This window comes from Danio rerio, chromosome 19 (assembly GCF_049306965.1).
Source record: "Danio rerio strain Tuebingen ecotype United States chromosome 19, GRCz12tu, whole genome shotgun sequence".
NCBI lineage: Eukaryota > Metazoa > Chordata > Actinopteri > Cypriniformes > Danionidae > Danio > Danio rerio.
Genome location: NC_133194.1, coordinates 40,981,629 through 41,006,347, shown reverse-complemented (window position 1 = coordinate 41,006,347; position 24,719 = coordinate 40,981,629). Strand labels below are relative to the sequence as shown.

At 37.9% G+C, this 24,719-nt stretch overlaps 1 protein-coding gene across 2 annotated transcripts in view; it reads left to right on the top strand.

The window, feature by feature from the left end:
• The window catches only part of smap2 (small ArfGAP2), a 33,856-nt gene extending 9,371 nt beyond the window's left edge, over positions 1–24,485 (top strand). The window contains exons 1-10 of one of the 2 annotated variants that reach the window (XM_005159676.6): positions 12,137–12,319; positions 14,009–14,142; positions 14,231–14,316; positions 16,028–16,106; positions 16,198–16,257; positions 18,430–18,505; positions 18,584–18,705; positions 20,146–20,317; positions 20,393–20,691; positions 22,997–24,485. In XM_005159676.6, the coding sequence (XP_005159733.1) occupies positions 12,271–12,319; positions 14,009–14,142; positions 14,231–14,316; positions 16,028–16,106; positions 16,198–16,257; positions 18,430–18,505; positions 18,584–18,705; positions 20,146–20,317; positions 20,393–20,691; positions 22,997–23,122 (1,203 nt within the window). In that variant the 5' untranslated portion in view covers positions 12,137–12,270 and the 3' untranslated portion in view covers positions 23,123–24,485. Of the gene's footprint in view, positions 1–12,136; positions 12,320–14,008; positions 14,143–14,230; positions 14,317–16,027; positions 16,107–16,197; positions 16,258–18,429; positions 18,506–18,583; positions 18,706–20,145; positions 20,318–20,392; positions 20,692–22,996 lie in introns of those variants that run through there. The other variant, NM_001044795.1, reaches the window with a different exon arrangement.
• The last annotated feature ends 234 nt before the right edge of the window (positions 24,486–24,719 follow it).

Here is a 24,719-nt window from a genome sequence, read left to right as displayed (position 1 = left end):
ACTCTTCTGCAACTTTAATTAAGAGTTACAGAGCAGCCACAAAATACCAAGTCTGTAAACATTCCATTTACTATAATTCTGTTTTCTGGGCTTACCTATTTACCAGAAAGAAGTTTTTAATTTTAATATTTAATCTTTTATAATCTAAAACACTTTGGTAGGATCACTTATTCCTCAAAATATTTGAATAAGTACAAGAAGTCAGACTGAGTACGTGGTTTAATTTGAATGTGGGTGTATATATGTTACATCGAATGAAGACATTTACACATTATGTAGTAGTGGTGTAATAGATCACAGATCTCACGGTTCGGATCACATTACGGTTTTTGAGTCACGGATCGGATCATTTTCAGATCAGCAAAAAAGGGGGAGAAAAATCATCACCTTGGAATTATAAGGTTTCATCTGTGTTCTGAATGATTTTGAGATATTGAGCTTCAAAGGTTTTCATTCCATAGCAAACTGTATGTGTAACATTTGTTTTTAAAATAAAAAGTTTTAAAATGTAAAAAACTTTTTTTAAAAACACCCTATAATGTAAATAAGTTGTCATTTAATAAGAATATATCAATAACTAAATTTTGACAAAAATGTCAGAAAGAACCTTAAAATTCTAAGGAGACTAAATATCATTTGCTTTCCATTTATACAAAAAAATTACTGCAAAAACCATTGGCTTTAACCAACAGAATTTAGAATCTGTAATTTTAATAAAAATTAAAATAAAGAAATTACTAGCTGAAAAAAAGAAAATATTCAAAACAAAAAAAGATATTTGCTACTGTTGCTGATAATGCTAAATATAGAAATCTTGTACAACATATATCATATTTATTTCACTCATCAAACGTGTTTCATAAGTTGGATCATTTTTGGAAAACCTATTCAGTGACATAATTTTAATAGTTGTTTGTTGCCACCTATTGGTTACACAATGTAGCTGCTACAACACTCACCAGCGTCAAGTTGCATTAAAAAGTGATTTTAATCTTTACCATAAACATCAGTGTTTATATCTGTACTATAAACTGTTCTCCCAGTTCTTCTGTGTTATTTAGTTGTTTGTAGCGAACTGAAAAAGTGTGAAAACTTAATCTCTCTCGATCAAACGCAGATGTGAATGCAGCCTTTTGAAGAATTAATTAACATATGCAAATCTTTATTGTCATTTATCATTCATTTTACGCGGGTTTGAATTGAGATCATGATCTTTTAATGTTTAATCATGCAGCTTTACACTGAATGCATTAACACAGGCTAAACAAACAGTGACAGAAAACACCTTAAATAATAGCCTAAGAACTTTTTCTGTCATCATATTTTACAGGGAAGACAAAATCCTTATATACACGTGATTTGATTGATGATTTGTCATAAATGTTGGATCAAAAAGCTATTAATCGCAGGTCACATGTGTTCAAAACTGTGGGTTGTGATTTGTAAGGATCATGGATCAACCGTGATTCGTTACACCCTAATTATGTAGATATGTGCATATAATAAGCTTTAAAAAAAAAACTCTTCTTAATCAGTTTTGTACATTTAGTTTAGTGCGGACACTATTGGTACATCACATCATTGATTCAAAAACGATTCCTCTCCCTGCTGTGCTTTTCTCCTCAGGAATGGCAAAAGGGTAAACAATCTAACATTGTTTAACAAGTCTAATAAACAAAATTTTATAGATATAACCAATAAAAGCAGTTGATTGCATTCACAAAGACTCTTTTGTGAGTGTTCTGATCATGTTTAACTGGCTGTATCCGATGTTGATTGTGTTTAAGGTCAAGAGGGTCATGTGCTAGAAGCATTTCTCTGTCGTTGCAAACTTGTGTGTTTCCCTGCAGTCATTTGTGGAGCATTTAGTAGTTTGCACTTGAACAATGAATGAAAGAGGGTCTTTATTTACATGGCTGCCACATGATGTGCTTTCCTCAATTTAGATGATTATTTTTAAGGATTATCTTGTTACGTAGAAGGGGACTTTTTCAGATCAAAAACATTGGCATAGTAGAATATATTAGTAGTAAAAATGTGATTTTTTATACACAATTTAAAAAAGACCCAGAAAAGGGTTTTCAGTGTAATTATAATTTATATATAATCTTATATATCTCAATATACATTACCTGACAACAGTCTTGTGGTCGATCCCAGTTGTACGAGCAACAAATAATAACTTGACTTTTAATTGATCATTTGGAAAAGTGGCAGAAGGTAGATCATCACAAATACTGCAGACGACCTATCGGAACCGACATGGACCCAAGATTTTCACAGAATTCAATCAAGTTTGGTGAAGGGAAAGTCATGGTTTGGGGTTAAGAACGAATTTACTCAAAATATCTTGCACTTTTTTGTTAAATTCATTGTTAGAGTCAGAATGATTAGCCCCCCTTTGATTTTTTTCCTTTTTAAATATTTCCCAAATGATGTTTAACAGAGAAAAAAATCTTTTTCACAGCATGTCTTATAATATTTTTCTTTCTAGAGAAAGTCTTATTTGTTTTATTTCGGCTAGAATGAAAGCAGTTTTAAACTTTTTAAAAACCATTTTAAGGTCAAAATTATTAGCCCCTTAAAGCTAATTTTATTTTTGATAGTCTACAGAACAAACCATCGTTATACAATAACTTGCCTAATTACCCTAACCTGCCCAGTTAACCTAATTAACCTATTTAGGGCTTTAAATGTCACTTTAAGGTGTAAGGAAAATTATCTTTAACTTTAAGGTATCTTGAAAAATATCTAGTAAAATATTATTTACTGTCATTATGGCAAAGATATAATAAATCAGTTATTAGAGATGAGTTGTTAAAACTATTATCTTTAGAAATGTGTTGAAAAAAATCTTCTCTTTGTTAAACAGAAATTGGGGAAAAAATAAACAGGGCGATAATAATTCTGACTTCAACTGTTTGTGCCCTAATAGTGTTTGTATGTATATGTCTGTCAGCATCTCACAAAATGTGTTTTGCAGTTTTGTGACCCTTTAACATGCATGTTTCTGGATGAACAAAAAAACACTGTGCCTTAATTTAATTCATACTGTCTGTGACCTATAGGGCTACTGTTTGAGACTTAAAATTAAGTATTACAATGTCTAAAATAGAATCGGTCTGCACACAACCACGGTCTGACCTGTGTGGGTCGTACTTTGGCAAATTTGCAAAACGACTGTGAAAATAAAGAATTATTTAAAGGCCTACTAAGGATCATTGCCATTAATAATGGTCTAACTGTAGTCCAGTCAGGGCTGAAGTAGGGCTATGTAGATATTCTTTGTTAAAAAAACAGAAAATAAAAGAGGTCTTATAAAAGAAACTATTTGGATATTAACAAAATTAACGCAATACTCTGGTTAATAATCTGCTGTTTTTTTTTTTTTTTTGATTACCTTTGTTCTGCTAAAGCCATACTTTCATTGCAATCATACATAATCAAAGTGCTGTATTGACATGTTGACTCCTATTCCACACTATTACTCTCGTGTTGGATTTTTTTTTTTAATGACAGGAAATACACAGCAGTGATGAGTAGTTTGATGAAGAAAATCGAAAGAAAATCTAAATTAATTACTCTGTTGTCTTTTTGCATGCTTAGCACAACAAATGAAAAACAAAAACTGATTGGAACCCTAATAAACAAATGACAGGTGAGGTAATGAATCACTGTAAAATGGGAACATTAAAGGGATATTCTAAAAGGAATATCATAATATTGTCTTATTTAGGATAATTAATAATAATCATTAGATTACTAATAAATGTGAAGGCACTATCATAAAAGTTCATGAGTTCATGTCTGTATAATTTATAATGAGGCCTGTATTGATGGTTTTTCATCATGAATAAACCATAAAATCCATCTGCTCTGCCCTTTCATGCCCTTTGGATATTTTTGGATGGTAGAAGCCCTGTATTTTGCAAAAAAAAAAAAAAAAGCAACCTGGCAGGCCTATAATCCCTCAGCACAGTTGAAGAAACTGGGTCTTTAGTTCACAGCCAGCTCTGTGATTTCCCCCATCGTGCTTTCCTTCATTTAGAGGTTCATTTAGAGCTTGAGATATTCTTGTCTTTAGACTTGTTGATTGTTGTGGTTAAATGCTGCTGGAATGTCTGTATGTTTGCATTAAAAAAAGCATACAAACAAAACATTATTGACAGCACTGGTGCCACCAGCACCTGATTTGGTAGAAACATTAAATATAGAGTGAATCTGGAAAGTGTTCGCAGTGGTTCATATTTATTGTTGAGCCTTTGTTGTGAAGCTCTAAACTGAGCTCAGATACATTCTGTTTCTTTTGATCATTCTTGAGATGTTTCAGCAGCTTCATTGGAGTTCACCTGTGGTAAATTCAGTTGATTGGACATAATTTGATAAGGCGTACACCTGTCTATATAAGGTCCCAGGGTTGACAGTGCATTTCAAAGCACAAACCAAGCATGAAGACAAAGGAATTGTCTGTAGACCTCCGAAACAGTATTGTCTCTAGGTACAAGGCTGTGGAAGGTTCCAGAACAATTTCTGCTGCTTTGAAAGTTCCAATAAGCACAGTGGCCTCCATCATCCGTAAGTGGAAGATGTTTGAACCACCAGGGGCCTCATGTACGAAGACTTGCGTGGAAATCTTACTAAAACATTGCGTACGCACAAAGCTGTAAATGTGCGTACACAGAAAAAAATTCAGATGTATGAAACACTGCGTACGCTGAATCTCACGCATATTCTTCTGTACATCCGAATGAACGTGAAACTTGAGCGCAACATGCACGAGCACAAAACCCCTCCCTGCCTCCTCCCCCGTATGAATATGCTAATGACAATGCTAATGGCAAAACCCAACGAAAAAGCAATGGCAAAATCAAGCAAAAAGAGAAACTTTGAACAGAATGTGAAATGGAGGTGCTGCTTTCGGAGGTAGACCGGAGAAAAGCGGTGTTATTTGCAAGTTTGTTCTCCGGAATTAACAACAAAAGAAAAAAATAGAGTGTGAGAGTTTAGCTGATGCGATCAACACAGTTGGGTCTAAACATCGCACTGAGTGAATTAAAGAAGAAATAGTGTGGTTTATATCTGTAAAATGTTGCAGTACCCTTAGCAGTCTCAGTGGCGCACCTCGTAAGACGCATGTGATCATGTATTGACACATCCGAACATGAACTCGACTCGAATCCAGCGTCTGATGAATTCTTTCTTCTTTTTTTCCCCGCTACATATCAGATTTTGCCCACTATTTATCACGAGAAAGACAAGTAGGAATCATCAATAAGTTTGTGCATCATATTTTATTTGCACATTTATTGAATGGAAATGTTTCTGATACACGCAAGCAAATTCATCTTCAGATAGTGTCTTTATAGCAATGTGCGTGCGGTAGATCGCTCAGATTACATTGGGAAAACAGGCGACCGCTGCAAATTGTGCTTTAATGTTTAGCTGATCAACTGTATGGTATGGAAACCTTACATACCTACTAGATGAACCCGTCTCATACAGCTGCCATTGCAAGGCTCAGACACTTTGTAGAGAGGAATTTAACACAACTGCCTCTAGGAGTCGCCAATGGAAATAAAACAGACACGCACAAAAAATGTGCGTACGCCAGCCAGAAAGCTGCCGTGAAGCTGCGCACATTCCCACGTTCAGTTCATTGTTAGTAAATCGTAAGCGATTCTGAGCGTGAAACCAAGTTTTTGTGCGTTTTGTGCGTTTTTGTGCGTATGCAGCGTTGATACATGAGGCCCCTGGACTCTTCCTAGAGCTGGCCGGCCATCCAAGCTGATGATCAAGGGAGAAGGGCCTAAGTCAGAGAGGTGATCAATAACCCGATGGTCACTTTGTCTGAGCTCCAGCGTTATTCTGTGGAGAAAGGAGAACCTTACAGGAAGACAACCACCTGTGCAGCAATCCAACAATCAGGCCTGTAGAGTGGCCAGACTGAAGCCACTCTACTCACAACTCTTTGAATGTGCTTGAGTGGCCCAGCCAGAGCTCAGAACTAAATCCTATTGAACATCAGATCTGAAAATGGCTGTACACAGTCGCTTCTCATCCAACCTGATAGAGCTTGAGAGGTACTGCAAAGAGGAATGGGCAAAAATTCACAAGAAAGGTGCATCAACAAAGTATTGAACAAAGGCTATGAATACTGATGTACATGTGATTTTTCAGGTTTTTTTTTTATTTTTAATAAATTTGCAACAATTTCAAAAAATCTTTTTTTCACATTGTCGTTATGGGGTATTGTGTGTAGAATGTAGAGGAAATAGATGAATTTAATCCATTTTGGAATAAGGCTGGAACATAAAAAAATGTGGACAAAATGAAGCGCTATGAATATTTTCCGGATTCACAGTACAACAAATAATAAATAAATCAAAGAAAAAGGGAATAAAGACAGTGCTAAAAGCCATAATAATTACAAGAATACTATGTCAGGTCATCCTCTCCAAATTTATATTAAAGTTTTTCTAAGACGTTTTAGGATGTTCAGAAACTATGCCCGGACACATTATTAAAGTTCCCAAAAGGCTCATCTCTGTGTGTCTGCAGAGCATGTGAGATTGTGTGTGTGAGTGACAGGTCTTACACTCACACAACAAACAGTACAATATGTGCAGGGCAAGAGAAGATTTTCAACTAGTTAATAGATCGCGAGTGATCACCAAATTTAGCGTTAATATACATGGGCAGCCAGCCCAAGTAAAGTCTATGCGTGGGAAGCACTGAAGCGCTATATAAATAAAGATAAATTGAATTGAATTATGCTGATAATCGATTAATTTAACAATTATTCAAATTATTTTTTGCATTAATCAGATTAATATTAGCAGGTTTTGTTGTGGCAGCAGTGCGACCTCTAACAATTAAGCTTTATTGACAAAAAAGGTAGCAAAATTCAACCAGTTAGCCCAGGAATTGACCCTGTTGCTCTTTTTAACTCTCTGTGTGCTTAAAGAGTGTTTGTTGACTGTCTGTGTGTTTGCAAGACCCCATGTTTATTCATCACACACCCCTATACCGCAGGCCCATCCAAAGTGCATGTTTTCTTTTTTGAGCAGTATTGTTGGATGTTGTGCTTCTTGATTCAGGTGCACTCTTCTGTGTTACGCATCACTCTTTTGTCAGACCTGAGTGCCGCCTGTCAGAGGAACACACAGTAGATCACAGCATATAATGAAACTTTAAGAGCAACGCACAGACAGCTTTGCGGCCCTGTAAATTTCCAAACAGACGGTAAACAAGACTGCTGTTGAGCTGGAGAGGAAGCTGTTCACTCTTTTATGTAGATCAGCAGTGTTGTCTGGAGAGTGTCAAAGAAAAGGTGTCTTGTCTGGTAGCTTACATCTAAATTTTACATTTAAAAATATGTTTTAAAATAATAATAATAATAATAATAATTAATACTTTATTTCTTAACTTAAACTTAAAGTTTCATGTTCACAAAGATGGAGGTTTACCAATCCCAAACATTTCGTGTGTGTGGGGTATACAGTGCATCCGAAAAGTATTCATAGCGTTTCACTTTTCCCCCATTTTTTAATGTTACAGCCTTATTCCAAAATGGAAAAAAATTATTTATTTCCTCCACATTCTACACACAATACCCCATAATGACAATGTGAAAAAATTCTTAGAATGATTCTTATGATCATTCTTGAGATGTTCCTGTGGTAAATTCAGTTGATTGGACTTGATAACCCTATATAAGTCTATATAAGGTCCCAGGGTTGACAGTGCATGTCAAAGCACAAACCAAGCATGAAGACAAAGAAATTGTCTGTAGACCTCTGAGACAGGATTGTATCAAGGCACAAGGCTGGGTTACAGAAAATTTCTGCTTCTCTGAAAGTTCTAATGATCACAGTGGTCTCCATCATCCGTAAGTGGAAGATGTTTGATACCTTCCAGATGCACTGTATATCACTTCAAAATGACAGTGGACACACTGCACCTGCACTCAGTTCTGTCTAAACAGCTTCCAAAAATTGATTTTGCATCATAGGTGCCCTTTAAAGTGTAAACCGATCTCAACCGTAAATAATTGTAATCACAAATCAAATCACAACAAAAATATCGCAATTACATATTTCCCTAAATCACTCAACCCTAAGCCCATCCTTATTATTTAGCCCTAAATTGATTTTATTTTGTTATCTTCCAGGTCAAACGTCATTATGATAATCCAATAAAAAGATGCCAACACATTTGTCTGTAAATGCATGGCTACAGCGTCCATATCTCAACATCGCTCAAATCCTAACTCCGTAATATGACCATCATGCTGATATTTAGTTTATTAAGTACCACTAATAAACAGGTGGCTCGGCACGTGTCCTTTTTCCTGGCGCTTCTCTCTCTCTAATAGGCCAGTAAGTGTGATCTGCATGTGCGAATCTCTCCATCCTGTTCCGTTCTCTTTTGTGATTCACCCTGAAACCTGCCTGACTCCACCTGGCTGTTTATTACAGCCTCACATGTTCTTCGGTCCGTCCTTCATCCCACACATAAATGCACTTTCTCTCTCTCTCTCTCTCTCTCTCTCTCTCTCTCTTTCTCTCTCTCCCCGGTGTCCTCCAGTAATACCGCACAAGCTGATTACCCCTTTGCCGTTGCAGGCGGCTTCAGCGGGAGACGGACAGAGGAGGGATATTTGCAGGTGGGGGATGAATAGGTAATCTAAATAGTCCCACAGCACAGAAGAGCTCATAGAAAGTGTGTTTTATACAGCTGCATGCATCCCATCGGGAATATCCCTTTCCTCTCTGGCTCAGAGCCATCTCGCATTAGAGCCAATGGCAAATTTCAGATGTTAGTGTGACCGTGAGCATAGTGCAGATATAAAGCAATGCCTTGGTGCTCCCATTAAAGGCCAAATCAGCACATTTTATTGCAGAATAACATATCAGATATCATGTTCCTGTGATTGGATTTTGTCTTTCGGAGCTTTTTTTGGGACATAGAAAGGTTTAAAGCAAACAAGGTTAGATGGTTTCGACATTGATTTCCAGAAGAGGGTCTGGTCAGCTTCCGGCCATTTAGACAGGAAAGAGACCATCTGACTGACGTTTGCTGAAGCCAACCACTGTTTATTTGTTTTATGTGCTGTTTAGAGGTGAGTGATGCTGGAAAAGCTCAGATAATAGAACAGCAAAAGTTAATGTACACATTAGAGTTAAAACCGGTTGCCAGTTTGTGCTTTATTGTGCAATCCTGTTCTGTACACATGCAGTGCAGGAGTATTTAATTTCATTCATTTTCTTCGACTTAGTCCCCTTATTAATCTGGGGTCGCCACAGCAGAATGAACTGCCAACTTATTCAGCATATTTTTTGCGCAGCGGATGCCCTACCAGCTGCAACCCATCTCTGGGAAACATCCATACACACTAATTCACATTCTAAACTACGGACAATTTATTCTACCCAATTCACCTGTACCGCATGTCTTTGGACTGTGGAGGAAACCAGAGCACTTGAAGGAAACCCACGCGAACCCACGCAGGGAGAACATGCAAACTCCACACAGAAATGCCAACTAGCCTAGCTGAGGCTCGAACCAGCGACCTTCTTGCTGTGAGTCGACAGCATTACCTACTCTGCCATTGTGTCGCAATGTGATTCAATTCATAACTCTTAAAATTAAATTAAATGCAGTTTATATAAAACTAAACTAACTGAACTGCAAATTAACTAACTGTTTTTTACACTTTTGGGTAACACTTTATATCACGGTTGGATCTAAAGAAGATTTCTATTCTCTCAGTGTGAAGTAAGTGTAAAGCAGTTCATTTTCTCTTCTCAAAATGTATGTAGTCAATTTTCTCTTCTCAAAATGTATGTAGTGTTTGCAGCAAACATGCCAGCATGTGTTAAAAATACAGTGATGTGTCTGTGTAAGATGAGTATGCCTGCACAGGAGCAACACTAGGAGAAGGCTATGCTGAAGACTGATTGTGTAGAATAACTGAATATGTAAAGCCCTGATCATATACTGTATGTTAAATACTTGTATGAAGCTATATGTGTCAGAAGTTAGAACGAGTAACATATTATCAAGTTATCCTATCATAACAATGTATGTAAACACTTAGTTCCTTTGCATAAGTTGCATCTATACTATGCTGACATAGACCTGTAACATCTCTGTTGACATGAGCTAGTGGGCTGAGAGCCAAGAATAGCAGGACCCCTTAGAGTAAAAACCTATTCTAAAATGGTTAAAAGTTAAAATGAGACACCTAGGGGTGTGTCAAAAAATCCTGTATAAAGATTTTGGAAACACACTGAAACTTTAGGAGCAGGAGGAGAATGCTATGAGGTCTGCTCTGCTCTTTCTCGGCTTTATTATGGAGAATAAAAAGTCTATTTTCTGATATTCAAAACCTCCGGTCTGATCATTTCTAATTGATAAGAAGTCTGAATTCACGACAGATCTCACTTTTTATTAGGTGTCCTAAACTACTATTTTGTACTTGTAGCAAAAAAAAAAAAACGCGATGTACTTAACGTGTTTATAATGTACTGCAGAAGACTTCTGGTGCTCTTGAGGTGGGATACGTGTAGGGTTAGGGGTAGGTTTGGTGGTATATGTGGGTTTAAGGGTGGGTTAAGGTGTAAGGGATGGTCAATTGTTATTGATGTAGTGTAATTAGTGACTTTCATTTATTTATTCGTTTTCTATTCAGCTCAGTCCTTTTATTAATCCAGGGTCTCTACAGCAGAATGAACCGACAACTTATCCAGCACATGTTATTACACAGCAGATGCCCTTCCAGCCACAACCCAACACTGGGAAACACCCATACACACTCTTTCACACTCATATACTACGGCCAATTTAGCTTATTCAATTCACCTACAGTTGTAGTCAGAATTATTAGCCCCCCTTTTTTTCTTTTTTAAAATATTTTTCAAATGATGTTTAACAGAGCAAGGAAATTTTCACAGTATGTCTGATAATACTTTTTCTTCTTGAGGAAGTCTTATTTGTTTTAATTTGACTAGGTTTAAAGCAGCTTTTAATTTAAAAACCTTTTTAAGGTAACAATTATTAGCCCCTTTAAGCAAATTTTTTTTCAGACTGTTTACAAAACAAACCATCATTATACAATAACTTGCCTAATTACCCTAACGAACCTAATTAACCTAGTTAAGCCTTTAAATGTCACTCTAAGCTGCATAGAAGAGTCTTGAAAAAATATCTAGTCAAATATTATTTACTGTCATCATGGCAAAGATAAAATAAATCAGTTGTTGTTAGAGATGAGTTATTAAAACTAGTATGTTATGTGAAAAAAAATCTCTGTTAAACAGAAATTGGGTAAAAAAATAAGGGGGGGGGGGGGTGCTGATAATTCTGACTTCAGCTGTATACTGCATGTCTTTGGACTGTGGGGTAAAGTGAAGTACCTGGAGGAAACCCACACGGGGAGAACATGCAAATTCCACGCAGGAATGCCAACTGACCCAGCCAGGGCTTGAACCAACAGCCTTCTTGCTGTGAGGCGATTGTGCTACCCACTGCGCCACCGTTATGCCCCTTGTGTGACTTTGGGTAATCAAATACAAATGTTTGAAGGCATTAACAGAGGCATTTTTGAGTATTTTAACAGTGCTCTAAAATACTAACCTACACAAAAACTAGCTAGGGTTTTCCTATTTTGGTGAAAACTTTTTTTTTCATGGCAACATGACATTTGCATGACATTTACATGACATTTGCATGGAATTAGTGATTTATTTCATTTTATTCCCCAGTCTGATTGGAGCTCATTATTTCCACAAGTGCTTTTCAGTTTTGTGAGTGTTATTGAACACACTGTGGGCGCACCGCCTAATGCTTACACTCACGGCTGAAGACCAAAAACTGTCTATTTTGTGTCAAATTAGATCCACTCAGACGAAGATAAGCACAGCAGGTGCGCTGTGTAAACAGCAGGTATGTCCGTCCCATGATGCTGTGCGCTCGTTCCAGAAAACACCAAGCAATTAAGCAGAAATGTTGCCACAACAATCCTCTCTGACATCACATCAGGAGACCAACCAGAGCAAAAACAAAACGCGCTGCTGCCACCTTTCGGACTAAATTGGCATTGCGTTATAAAAGCCGAAAATCTCTTCCGCTTGGAGCTTTGTCTTTGAAGCTCGCTCATCATGTCTCAGTGGAGTACGGTTACATAACGGGGAATAAAATGGTGATAAGAGCACCTTCAGGCAGCGTTCAGATTCAGATGGCTTTGTTGAATGTTGTGTGGGCTTTATCATGTATGATTTAAGAGCAGCGGGAAGGACTACAGATGCTGCAGGGGCTGGTGGGTGTGTTTGTGTGTGTGTGTGTATGTGTGTTATCAGCGTTGTGCCAGCGTGTCCACATGACTGCCCAAACTGGATTAGTCATTGCGGTGCGCGAAGCTTCTTATTTTCTCTTCTAATGCCAGGCAGGAGAATGTAAATATCTCTCCTCAGCAGGCTCTCTCTATCACTCGCTCCCTTCTGTCTGTGTTTTTCTGGCCATTCTCTCCTTCACTGACTCATTAAATTGCTTGAGTTTAGGATGAATTCTGATTTATTTATTTTTTTCGCTGTTTCTGTTCATGAGATGGAATATCAATTGAGTTGGGCTGGCCACTCCCCACAGGAAGTTGAATTGTTATGGCATAATAATGATTTGCAGAATTTCAGTCAGTCAGATCATGTAGGATATATATAAATGAACATTGCTATCAAAATAAATCTTTTTCTATAATAATTGTTATTATTAGATACTGTTGATCTCAGAATTATTCAACCCCCTGAATTATTATCCCCCTGTTTAATTTTTACCCAATTTCTGTTTTACGGAGAGAAGATTTTTTTCAACACATTTCTAAACATAATAGTTTTAATAACTCCATCTTTAATAACTGATTTATTTTATCTTTGCCATGATGACAGTACATAATATTTTATTAGATATTTTAAGACACTTCCTTGCAGCTTAAGGTGACATTTAAAGGCTTAACTAGGTTAATTAGGTTAACTGGGCAGGTTAGGGTAATTAGGCAAATTTTTGTATAATCATGGTTTGTTCTGTAGACTGTTGAAGAATATATAGCTTAAAGGGGCTAATATTTTGACCTTAATGATGAACCAATGATGATGATGATTCTAGGGGTAATGCAGTGGCGCAGTAGGTAGTGCTGTCGCCTCACAGCAAGAAGGTCGCTAGTCCGAACCTCGGCTCAGTTGGCGTTTCTGTGTGGAGTTTGCATGTTCTCACCGTGTTCGCGTGGGTTTCCTCCGGGTGCTCCGGTTTCCCCTACAGTCCAAAGACATGCAGTACAGGTGAATAGGGTAGGCTAAATTGTCCATAGTATATGAGTGTGTGTGTGTGTGTGTGTGTGTGTGTGGATGTTTCCCAGAGATGTGTTGCGGCTGAAAGGGCATCCGCTGCGTTAAAAAAAAAAAAAAAACATCAACCGTTTTCTCAGATATAGACAAGCTGACAAAACTCTTGCTACAAGTTCTGATACAAGCTGCGCACCGCCATTGGAAACAATGAACTTGCGCAAACTCTAGAAAAGACAACATGCGAATGGCCCCTAAAAGGCCGCCATCATTTGGGATCTCCAGCAGCTGATCTTCTTGCACAGACATAGTGATGCAAAATAAAAGATTTTTCCAAATAAAAGATTGTTCAGACTCTATAATAAATAAAACGGAAATAATTAATGATTTCTTTTGCAGCCCGGTACCAATTGATCCACAGACCGATACCAGTCTGTGTCTCGGTGGTTGAGGACAACTGGATTAGACCATTTTAGAAAATGAATTACTCTTCCATCATGTTTGATGAAATTAAAAATAATTTAAAAATTTAGTTGCAAATTTATTATTTTTGTAGTAAATGAAATGGTAGACTGGTGGTAAACTGATTGACTGTAGTCCTGTCCTAGAAAAAGAAAAAAAAAAGTTTTATTTCTCTAATGCCATTTTTCTTATTCTTTTTCTTTGTCTATCAGGTCCCAGATGGGCATCCTGGAATCTTGGTATCTTCATTTGTATCCGCTGTGCGGGAATCCACCGGAATCTTGGTGTTCACATCTCACGAGTGAAATCTGTAAACCTGGACCAGTGGACTCAAGAGCAGATACAGGTGAGCTTTCAATGTTTCCAATTTAAAGGGCACCATATGTATGGATGATAAAGAAATAGTGTTTATGTGTATGTTACTTTGTGCTCAGTCTGTTCAGGAAATGGGGAACGCCAAAGCTCGGAGACTATACGAGGCCTTTTTACCAGAGTGCTTCCAGCGCCCAGAGACAGACCAGTATCCTTTAGTACATATAATGTGTGTGTGTATACATGCATGTTTTAAGGTTATTTGGCAACTATTTACTTGAATGTGGTGTTCATAAAACTGTCATGAAATGCAACTGAGTTTTTATGCATGCTTATGACGACTGTTATTAAATGTCATTTGCTCATTTATGTCATTTTAAATGCAGTCATGACATTGTTTGTTATGATATCACTAAGATAACAAAACTTTTCATAAATCCGTCATCAACATGATTGTCATGAAGCCATTATGAATGTCATGAATATTTTCTGATCCCTTTTTTTCAGTAAAGTAGAACAAAATAATTGTCATTAACATGCCTCATTATAAGTGTCATTAATCTGTCAAATTTTTTAAGAGTGTTATTAATATTTAATCATTCAACAGTAGTTGAGTTTAAAAATATATATATAAACATAAAATATTGCAGTGGGTAGCACGATTGCCTCACAACAAGAAGGTCGCTGGTTCGGGCCCCGGCTGAGTCAGTTGGAATTTCTGTGTGGAGTTTGCATGTTCTCCCCATGTTGGCGTGGGTTTTCTCCAGATACTCTGGTTTGTCCCACAGTCCAAAGACATGTGCAATAGGTGAATTGGATAAGCTAAATTGTCTGTATGGGTGTTTCTCCATGATGGGTTGCAGCTGGAAGAGCATCCGCTGCGTAAAACATATGCTGGAGTAGTTGGAAGTTCATTTCGCTGTGAAAAAGAAAATGAGACACACACACACACACACACACACACACACACACACACACACACACATATATATATATATATATATATATATATATATATATATATATATATATATATATATATATATATATATATATATATATACTGTATATATATATATGTGTGTGTGTGTGTGTCACACACACACACACATATATATATATATATATATATATATATATATATATATATATATATATATATATATATATATATATATACTGTATATATATATATGTGTGTGTGTGTGTGTGTGTGTGTGCGTGTGTTTTTGTTTATATATTAATGACACTTATAAAATTTATGACATTCATAATAGCTTCATGGCAATCCTGTTTATGACAGATTTATGACAAGTTTTGTTGTATTGGTAATGTTGTCATGACAGACAAAAATGAGTTATAATGTATTTTTTACGTCAAGTTGTAATAACAAATAATGTCATTTTTACATTTAAAATGAGCAAATGACACTTGATAACAATTGTTATAAGCATACATAACTCTTTCACATTCATGTGATGTCATGTGACAGCCTTATGAACACCCCTTCCATTACTCAGACATTTACTCAAAGGGGAAGTTCCTTTAAAATGTCAATATTGCAACAGCAGAAAAAACTGTTGTCTGATAACATTAAAAACAACAATTTTAGTTTGGAGAGATTTTTGCGATTATATTTTAAAACACGAGTCCTTCAAAAATGGTAGAATTTTTATCATAGGTAAATCTTAAAAAACAGTTTCTGACTTATCTTGTTTTATGTAACATTTATTGCTGTTGATGCTTTTTTATTGTTATCAATCTTTTTATTATAAAAAAAGTGATATTTATGAAATGTTTGTAAATTTTACCGGATTTTCCCATGACATAGCCGGAGAAGCTGATATGGCAATAAACTCAAAACTCTTCCTTTCTCTGTTCTCCCTCTAAACTGTCTTTCCTTAAGCCACGCCATGCAGAGCGGCTGAGATTTTTATTCGTGACAAATATGATAAGAAAAAATATATGGATAAATGCATTGACATCCAGTCATTCAGGGTATGTTCTGAGATTCTGCCATAAAAATATTTCATTTGTTTTGATTGTCACTTTGATTTTGAACTATAACAACATTCTTTTGCATTTTCAGAAAGAAAAGAGTGAAACAGTAACAAAAGAGGCTCCCGTTGTTTTTGAAAAGATGAAGCTGGTAGGTTTCTACATTTGTGCACTTCAGCTGTTTATAACAATAGCTCTCAATCTTTTTTACTCAAAGGCCTTTTGTTGTTCAATGCAGCATTCATTTAAGGCTTTGCGATGCCGGGTGTTTCTCCTATAATTATGACAAAGCAGCTTCTTTTCAAACCTTTTTTATATTAACAGAAAGTATATTTTTAAATTAAACTGATTCACTATGGTTCGGAGCTCTCTAGGATGGTATCTTCCTCAGATGAAAACAGCATTATGGGGAGCAATATAATTAATTATTTTAATCATTAAATGTAATAATAAAAATAATTGAATTAATTTTATATTTAAACTAATAAGTATCAAATAATTATTGAACAATTCACCATTTTTCTCAGAAAACATAATTCTAAAGGTGCTGTTGACTTGAAATTTTCACCAGATTTTGGGAACAACCAAAGAAATTCATAAGAAAAGAAAAAAAAAAATCAAATAAGTTTACAAATGAAGTTGTGTGTAATAAAACGCAATGATGTAGGAAAAAGTATTAAACACATGAAGAAAGGGAGGTGTAGAAAGGCAGTGAAATCCCAGACAGCAGCTGAAATCTCTTAGTAGTTATTCAGTAACCCTCTGCCTTTCGTTAGTGTAAATGAAAATTAGCTGCTTCAGTCCATCATCTACATCAGTGGTTCTCAAAGTGGGGGTCGGGACCCCCCGAGGGGTCGCGGGGCAATGAAGGGGGGTCGCCTGGTGATTTCCAAAAATCTATTTATTTTTATTAAACCATTAGAATTAACATATTTTATCCATCGCTATGCTGAAAATAAAAACAGTCGTTTATAGTTACTATATACTATATAGTTACTATAGTAGCTTATAGTTACTAGTTCTATTGGATTGCGACCCCTGGGGTAATTACATTATATTAAAGGCAGCAATAGCGTCAGTACATTTTGATTTTATAACATCAGGTTATACTTTCTGGCACATTTAAAGCACTTACACAAATTTAATTGGTGTGTCTGCGTCATTGCATGCAAGGTTTCTGTATTTATAACCACCTCAGAGGATATTGGGGGTCGCGAGTCACTGACATTGTTATTTTGGGGGTCGCGGGCTGAAAAGTTTGGGAACCCCTGATCTACATTATCAGAATGATGAAATGGGAAATCAGGCTGGACATTTCAGCAAGACAATCATGAAAACACAGTCAGGAAAACTCAAAGGGTTTTAGAGAAAGAAAATCAAGTTTTAGATTGGCCCAGTCAATCACCAGACTTGAATAAAATTTTCATATATATAGAATGTTATTTTTTAATTATTATTTAATTCATTTAAATATATATTTAAATTCATTCCTTCGTTCATTTTCTTTTCGGCTTAGTTCTTTTTTTAATCTGGGGTCGCCACAGCGGAATGAACCGTCAACTTATCCAGCATATGTTTTAAACAGCGGATGCCCTTCCACCTGCAACCCATCACTGGCAAACACCCACACACACTCCCATTCACACACATACACCATGAACAATTTTAGCTTACCCAATTCACCTGTACCACATGTCTTTGGACTTATAAAAGCACCTGGAGGAAACCCACGTGAACACAGGGAGAACATACAAAGTCCACACAAAAATACCAACTGACCCAGCCGAGGCTCAAACCAGGGACCTTCTTTCTGTGAGGCGACAGCACTACCTACTGAGCCACCGTGTCACCCATTTATATTTATTTAAATATATATTTATATTATTCCCAGAGATGGGTTGCAGCTGGAAGGGCATCCGCTGCACAAAAATGTGCTGAATAAGTTGGCGGTTCATTCCGCTGTGGCGACCCCGGATTCATAAAGGGGCTAAGCCGACAAGAAAATGAATGAATGAATTCCCCTTGTTGCTAACTACTGATCTATAAACCTAAATCCTTGAAAACTCATTTATGTCATGTTTTCCCTCAGGATTTTCTTAATGGGTTATTAGCATGGCAGTTATTCATTTACAAAATAGTAAATTTGGGACTGTGGTTAATAATGCTGGGAAACGCTTTCATCATGTTTTTTTCTAACCTTATTTTTTACACCCTGAATTTAAAAACAGTAGCAAAATACATAGACTCATTATAAATTCCTTTGGACTGATTAAATTGATGTCATTACTGAATAACACAAAATATACACATGTTTGTCTTGCAGAAAAAGGACGAGTCACAACAATTCAAAAGCACTCCAAAGAAACAGTCACAGTCTGTCAATGACTTACTAGGACTAGGTAACATGCTAATATATGTACACTTATCAGAACAATCATGTCAGTATAGATCCTTTACATTGAAGTTCTCTTTTCTAGATGCCCTAGCACCTCAACCTCCAGTGACCAATGGCAAACCAAGCGCTGAAATTAGTCCTGCACTCGACCTCTTCAGTTCTCTGCCTGCAGCCGTCAGCAACTCAAACTCTGCCAGGAGCACGGTAAAGAGTTTTCAAGAGAGAATTAACTTATTTGGGTTGGGGCTACATTCATATTTTTTGCAGTGATGGATGTGTTTATTTGGCTAGAGCACATTGTTATTCTTTAGGTCAAGGGTCACCAATCCTGGTCCTGGAGGGCCGGTGTCCCTGCAGGGTTTAGCTCCAACTTGCCTCAACACACCTGCCTGGATGTTTCAAGTATACCTAGTAAGACCTTGATTAGCTTGTTCAGGTGTGTTTGATTAGGGTTGGAGCTAAAATCTGCAGGACACCGGCCCTCCAGGAACAAGTTTGGTGACCACTGCTTTAGGTTAACAATTGATCTGTCCAAGTGAATCCACTGAAGTAAAAAGTTTGTTTTGGGAATCTTCAGTCAAATTTTCACACACCAGGTTCATTCTAAAAACGTAGTCCTTTGGACGTTTTGCATCTCAAATTTCTTTCGCGAGTGCCGTTCACGCCCTCGCTTTTCTCGCGTTAACCCTCCAAAGGCCGCTGTCGACCAACCGCCTGTCTTACTGACTGACTGACTGAATGACTGAACAGCCGACTGGGCGACCAGCCAATCGACTTTCAAAGATGTGGACATGTACGTTATGATAATATCAAATTACACTAATTAATTATTATTTTGATTATTATATTTTTGAGTGATTAATCTATTTCATTCACTCATTCATCTAGCTTTGACTTGTATACAATATCATGGGTCACCACAGCAGAATTCACCACCAACTATTCCAGCATATGTTTTTATGCAGCGGATGCCCTTACAGCCACTACTGGAAAACACCCATACATTTTCGCATTCACACACACACACACACACGCACACACACTCGCACACTCATACATACACAACGGCCAATTTTGTTTACCCAATTCACTTATACCGAATATCTTTGGACTGCTAGGAAACCGGGGAGAATATGCAAATTCCACACACAAACGCCAACTGGCCCTGCTGGGACTCGAACCAGCAATCTTCTTGCTGTGAGGTGACATTGCTGACCACTGAGCCACCATGCCGCCCCTTCTCCCTTTCATTCATTTATTCATTTTCTTTTAAGCTTAGTCCCATTATTACTCTGGGGTCGCCACAGCGGAATGAACCGCCCACTTAACCAGCATATGTTTTACGCAGCGGATGCCCTTTCAGCTGCAACCCATCTCTGGGAAACATCCATACACACTCATTCACACTCATACAGGACAGACAATTTAGCCTACAAAATTTACCTATACCGCATGTCTTTGGACCGTGGGGGAAACCGGGGAGAACATGCAAACTCCACACACAAATGTCAACTGGCCCTGCTGGGACTCAAACTAGCTATCTTCTTGCTGTGAGGTGACATTGCTAACCACTGAGCCACCAATGCCGCCCCTACTTCTTTTCAAACAAGTGATTTTTGCTTGTTTGTTTGTTTTTCATTGTAGCCCAGCTCAGGGTCTATGCCCACTGGACGGGTAGCAGCATCAGTGCCCGAAAACCTCAGTCTGTTCCTTGATCCTCCAACCAAAAGTGAAGACAGTGGAAAAAAGTTATCCAAGGACTCAATCTTGTCCCTGTACAGCAGTACAGCGCCACAAACAAACATGGCGGCTCATGGTGAGATCTGATTAAGAATGAAACAGAGCCGCTTTCTGTTCTTCTGTAAAGTTTATGCATGTTTTTCTGTTTTAGCTGGCATGTACATGGGAGCAACCCAGATGGGCTATGTTCCTGCTGCAGGATATGGCCAATACCAGGCCCTGGGTGCCCAGCAGGGCATGATGGGACCTATGATGGCTCCACATATGAACATAGTGGGACAGGCGGGTGTCATGCCGCAAACCGGAGCGGCAGCTGCTCCTCCATACATGGCAGGAGTGCAGGGCGGTGTAATGGGAATGCAGAACGGCATGATGGGAAACATGGCAGCAGTTCCTCAGCAGGCATATGGAGCACAGCAGGCCCAACAGCTGCAGTGGAACATCAGCCAGGTAACAAGCGCCGGAATCATGATTACCAAGCAAATGGTTTAGGCTTTGTTTACATTGATTGCGCTTAACATTTCAGGTGCATTCAGCTCAAATCCATTTTGTAGTGTTTGCAGCAAAATACATGATACCGAGTTAGTACAGAAATGACAAGTGAATTATTATTGACTGGAGTTGTGCAAATGCTGTTCGCACAATTGTAAAAAACAAAACAAAAAAACACTAGACCTGTTTGTGCCCATACATGCAGTGTGTTGCATATGGATGCTATGCACACAGGGGTAGTTCCAAATGCAGCTTTATTATGAGAATGGTCAAACAGGCAAGGGTGGAAAACCAGCATAAACAGTATAGTAGACGATCCAGAAGCGTATTCCAAAAACACGATAAACAGTCATAGGTCAAAAACACAGGAACAGGGAAAAACGCTTATGTACGGACAGCAACAGCTTAACAATACTCAGCAACACGTGTGTGGAACAGAGGGGTTTAAATAGTCCAAATAATCAGTGGTCATGAGTATCAGCTGTGAGTATCTAATCAGTCAGGATCTGGAACCGGTTGGGTGTGTGTGTTGCATGACTGAAGCTGCGTCCCAAATGGCACACTATGCACTCATGCACTATGTACTTATGCACTTACACACTCAACAGGATAGTATATGTATGTAGTGTCGTCCCAAATGGAGCACTAATGTTTTTTTTTACTAAGCGGAAATTCAAACTGTTTTCCTGATGACATTTGACGGTTGCCAAATAAGTGAAATAAAGTGCTATAATCACTCTCGTAGGAGAATTTTGCTTTCACCATCCAAAATAAATAAAGTTATCCAACATGTGTGTCCGATAGCTCTGCCCCTTCCGCTATTTAAGCAAACCGGCGGTCGTTGAGTGCGTGAAGTGTCCATCATTACACACTTCATTTTAGCGGCTGAATGAGTGCGTCATCCGTGTAATTAAAGTGCACTTAATATTTTTAGAGTTTTCAGTGTGAATACACTACATACACTATATATACTACAAAATGTCGTAGAATAGTGCATAAGTATGCGATTTGGGACGCAGCTTGAGTTTTGTAGTCCGTTATAAGGAAGGTAAGTTAAGCTTAAGCAAAATCTGATTAATTCATACTATTTAATTGAAACGTTTGATTTCAGTTCGCTTTTAACAATAAAACAAACAAAAGGTTACATTATGCCGAGTTCAGACTGCATGATTTTCAAACTAGTCGTGTCACAGATGCTTTCACACTGCATGACTATCTGGGTTAGCGTTTCGTCGCTGCTTTGTTTACACTGCAAGATGGTTCGGCGACATGGACATTCACATTGCATGACTGTATTATAGGGAGAATCGCCGACAACTTCGTCCAAACTACGTCTCACAGCCAAAAACACGTGTATATATTTTATTATTAACTACATAATGAGAAAGAAGCCTTTAATAGGGTAGAACATGTACATGTTTGCTCACCTGGGTTTAAAGGGAATTAGCCATTTCTCCTCAACGTTGATAATAAACTATTTCTGTATGAAACGTCAAACAGACACGGTTGCTCCTGAGTCCTGTCAAACCTCCACTAGTTTTTCCTCCATTTCGTGGGTCCAAATAAACCGAAAAAGAGCACTTTTACTTCTCCCCCAGCCTCCCGCTGGCCTGCAGCAGGTACACACACGCACACACAAGTGAAAGCCGCTCTCTCATTGGCTGTAGGCAATGGCTGATGTTATTTTCAGTCAAAACTCAATTCACACGGCATGATTTGAATCGCCGACAGCTCCAGATATTTAGCACGCCAAATATCTCACAGGCATCGGCGACTCATCAGCGATTCTCAAGGATCGCCTCTTTGATAGTTCATACTGTGTGATTGTCACTCACGTGCACGAGCAGCGATTTGCCTGTGATTTCAGGCATTTGTCGGCGATTTCTCAAAACCTGTCGGCGAGCCAAAATCGGGGCTAAAATCACGCAGTCTGAACTAGGCATAAGATTTGAAATGACAATCTCTAAACCATCACCATCATTCTTGCCCTCTTCTCAGATGGGATTGCGGGCCAAATCAAAGCTTACCATGAGCCAACTTTGGCCCGCGGGCCCTAGTTTGAGCATCTCTGGTTTAGGACATACTACAGTACTTCTATTTTTGGCTACTATATAAGATGGATAATATGCGTATTGGGATACAGCAATAAACATCAAATAAAATAATGATGGAAAACAAATGAAAACAACAAATGTCAGTGTCATCGTTGTTTTCTGTTAAATGCTTGTAATGACTGTTTCTGTTGTCTCTCTCTCTCTCGCAGATGACTCAACACATGGCAGGAATGAATTTCTACGGTGCCAATAACGTGATGGGATACGGGCAGTCCATGGGCGGTACAGCTGCGCCCGGGTCAAATCAAATGCTTGGGTCACACGTGTGGAAGTGATGACATCATAAACAAACCAAAAAGGGTGAAAGTGGGACAGCATGTCAGAATTGGGTGGGCTCATTTGGCTCTGTGACTGACTGACAGCAGAAGGGGAACAGATTGTAGGAGCAAACACACTGGGGAGTCCAATAGATGATCGCAGCTGAAGCAAAGTCTCTACCTCCCTCATTCTCAGAGCCACAATCTCATGCTTGCCTTCACACTCAGAGAGAGAGAATAGAGGTTTTATTTGCAAGGTATTGTGCGCTTGCTGCGAGTGCACTCTTCAGATGAATGTTACTTTGCTGAATGTTGCGTTTTTGCTTCATCTGCCTTTTTGGTTTCCTCTTCTCTCAGTGTTACATTTGTAAAATCCACTCATTTAAACAGATTTAGTGTATTCTGAAGGGCAAAAAGCTTCCTTATAGATTTTTTTGCTGCAGATTTGAGTTGGTGGATCAAATTTACCTTTTTTAAACCAATATAAACCTTTTTTCCTGAATTTTTTTGCCGTCGAAATTGACACTTCATCATATCTGCAGATTTTTTTGCTACAGATTTGAGTTGGTGGATCAAATTCACCTTTTTTTTAACCAATATAAACCTTTTTTCCTGAATTCTTTTGCCCTCAAAATTGACACTTCATCATATAGACACACGTACTGTATATACAGTATGTTACACAGACTTTCTATCTTGACATAGCCATGTTTGCTGTCACATTCGAAGAGCTAGACGTCTTTTAAGGCAATGTTTTTTTCTCAGAAAGGGTCTTCGATACTGCTGTGGACAATGTCCATTTGATGCCTCCGCTATCAGGTTCTGGCGAAGCTATGAATGATAGTCTCGTATTGTCATATTTCTAACGCACAGGGTACAACTAAGCCATTTTTTTTGCTTTGTCACACTCGCTCTCAGCTCAGGAGAAATAAAAGGCTTGGGAGGATTGAGGTTTTCTCTCATCCATCTCATAGCAGGACATTTACATTCAGCCAAAGATTTATTAACGCTCCGATCTTCGAAAATGGCACATTCTAGATGGATCCGTGCTGCTGTTTGCAGTTTGACCTCAAGTTTAATGGCGCCATTGATTGTATTGTGCACTGCTTTTCTCCTCATTACAGAGTTGCAGGGTCACTGTTGGTGGACAGAGCCATTTTTGGGATACTGAGGCTGCGGTTTGGAATGAGACCAAATGAATGTTTCACTCTTGAGTGCTGCGCAGAGAGTTTGCCATAGCCACTGTGTGAAGTTCATTCAAAAGCACTCAGCTTAGGGTTTTATTGACTTTTTGCTGTTTATTTAAATCTAACAACTAAAACCTGAATATATTTGGGTTTTAATGTGTAGAGTGTGCACAGTTGAAGGCAAGCTTTTCAAAGTATACTTTAGTTGATGCGTATAGACATTTAACTCATATGTAATTTCAGTGCTTTTCTTATATAATTTTTTTTGGTTCTGTTTTGAGTCCAAATATCTAAAAAATACCATAAAAAATCTAAATAATCTGCCAATGGGGTGAGCAAAATGATCTCATTTCAGACCGAAAACAAGATTATTTTATTCACCCCATTGGCAGATTGTTTATACAGGAAAAACCACCTAATTCTTATTT